Here is a 1805-nt window from a genome sequence, read left to right on the forward strand (position 1 = left end):
ATGATGATGATGACAATGATGATGGATGATGTTGATGATGATGATGATGATAATGATGATGATGATGAATAAAAGCCTAAATAATGATACTGTAAAGGGTGAAATCAAAAACATAAACGGATTAATTGAAAATTAAATTTAATATAAAAATATTTTCTGATTCACAGTAGTAATAATTTTTCAAAAATTTCTCTCAAGTTACAAACCATATATATATATATTTTTTATCATTTGCTTTTTAAACTTAAACAATTTATTTATCTTATCATGAGATTGAACTGATAACCTTATTCGAATAACATACTTTCATTATTGATATCATTTCATCCCTTTTTTTCATGCTATCAATCATAAAATCATTGTGTAAACCAATTTAAGCTATTATCTATTTGAAGCATCGTACAATGAAGTGAATTATTTTAATTTTGATAATTAAAATTAAATTTCATTATAAATTCTTTTGCTAACAATTTATGAAATGAAAAATTCAATTAGAATATTTGTTCGATCTCGAAAATATTTCAAATCAGAAATGGAATTGATTGATAAATTTGAATTGGTTAACAATTTAAGTGAAATTAATTTCATTTCATGGAAATTCATTTTCATATATCATGAATTCATTATGATGGTGACAGTTGTCTACATCTTCTACACACACAAGCACACACACACACACACAAACACACACACATATACACACACACAAACACACACATACGCACACACACACGTTTATTTTCACGTACATTGACATAAACCATTTTATTGTATTATATTGATAAAAATTAAATTGAAATTTACGATATATTAAACTTATAAATTATCAAAAAAAGAGAGTTTAAATAATTAATTTATAAAGTAAATGTTTAAATTTTAATTTAAAAGAAGAAAAAAACGAAAAAGTTTTAGAATGTTTAGTTTGTTACGATGGCGCTGATTGTTTACAAACGGATAGTTGCAATGAATGTAATGGTATTGGTTGTATACGAATGAAAAGTTATAATACTGAACATATTCATACAATTGCTTTGACATGTTTACCATATGCAACAAGGTTAAAGTATTTTATTATTTTATCAAAAAAAAAAAGATAATTATTATCAAATTTTAAATTTTTTCATTCGATTCAAATAAATTTTGAATTTTTTCATTCGATTCAAATAAATTTTAAAATTATTATTTAATTCAAACAATTTTAAAATTATTATTTAATTTGAACAGAAATTTTTTTTTTTGATATATTATTTATATAATATTATAAAAACCTAAAATAAATAGTACTTTTATCCTTTTTTTTTTAATGAAATGTTATAAAATTAATTTCTCTTTATTTCATTTGTTCTTGTTATTTTATTTTAGCCAAGAAAAAAATTTCAAAAAAATCTTCATTAGCACAAAAAAAAAGTTTGCAAGTCTAATATGTGAACAATTAAATTAAATATTGAATAACTAATTTTCTTTTTTTTTTTTGTAATTAGTTAATGCTACTTAATTAATGTGTAGCATGAATACAATTTTAATGCATAAGTTTTTGATTTTCTTTCTGTTTGTTGAACTCATTACAAGGCTATTAATTATTGATAAAAATTTCTTTAGAATCTATCAATTGGAACCAGCGGGTTGTCGCATTTCATTATCCGGTGACAGTGAACATTGCATATGTTATGATAGTGATTACTGTAATCGTGCAACTAGTTCATCGTTATTTAGTTTTAAATTAGTTTCTTTCGTTATCCCTATTATTGTTACTGTTGCAACTTCATTCTCTTTATCACATTTGTTTTAATAATAATAACAATAAA

The 1805-nt window shown here is 22.4% G+C and overlaps 1 protein-coding gene across 1 annotated transcript; it reads left to right on the forward strand.

Annotated features, from left to right (window-relative positions):
- Nucleotides 1-25: 25 nt before the first annotated feature.
- LOAG_15213 (hypothetical protein) lies at nt 26-1789 on the forward strand (the record flags this gene model as incomplete). The annotated part of the gene is made up of 3 exons (XM_003150705.1): nt 26-98; nt 913-1057; nt 1600-1789. The coding sequence occupies 3 exons, from the start codon at nt 26-28 to the stop codon at nt 1787-1789; spliced, it is 408 nt and encodes a 135-aa protein (XP_003150753.1).
- Between the last annotated feature and the right edge of the window lie 16 nt (nt 1790-1805).

The sequence above is a fragment of the Loa loa genome (genome assembly GCF_000183805.2).
Source record: "Loa loa unplaced genomic scaffold supercont3.337, whole genome shotgun sequence".
In the NCBI taxonomy this organism is placed as follows: Eukaryota; Metazoa; Nematoda; class Chromadorea; order Rhabditida; family Onchocercidae; genus Loa; species Loa loa.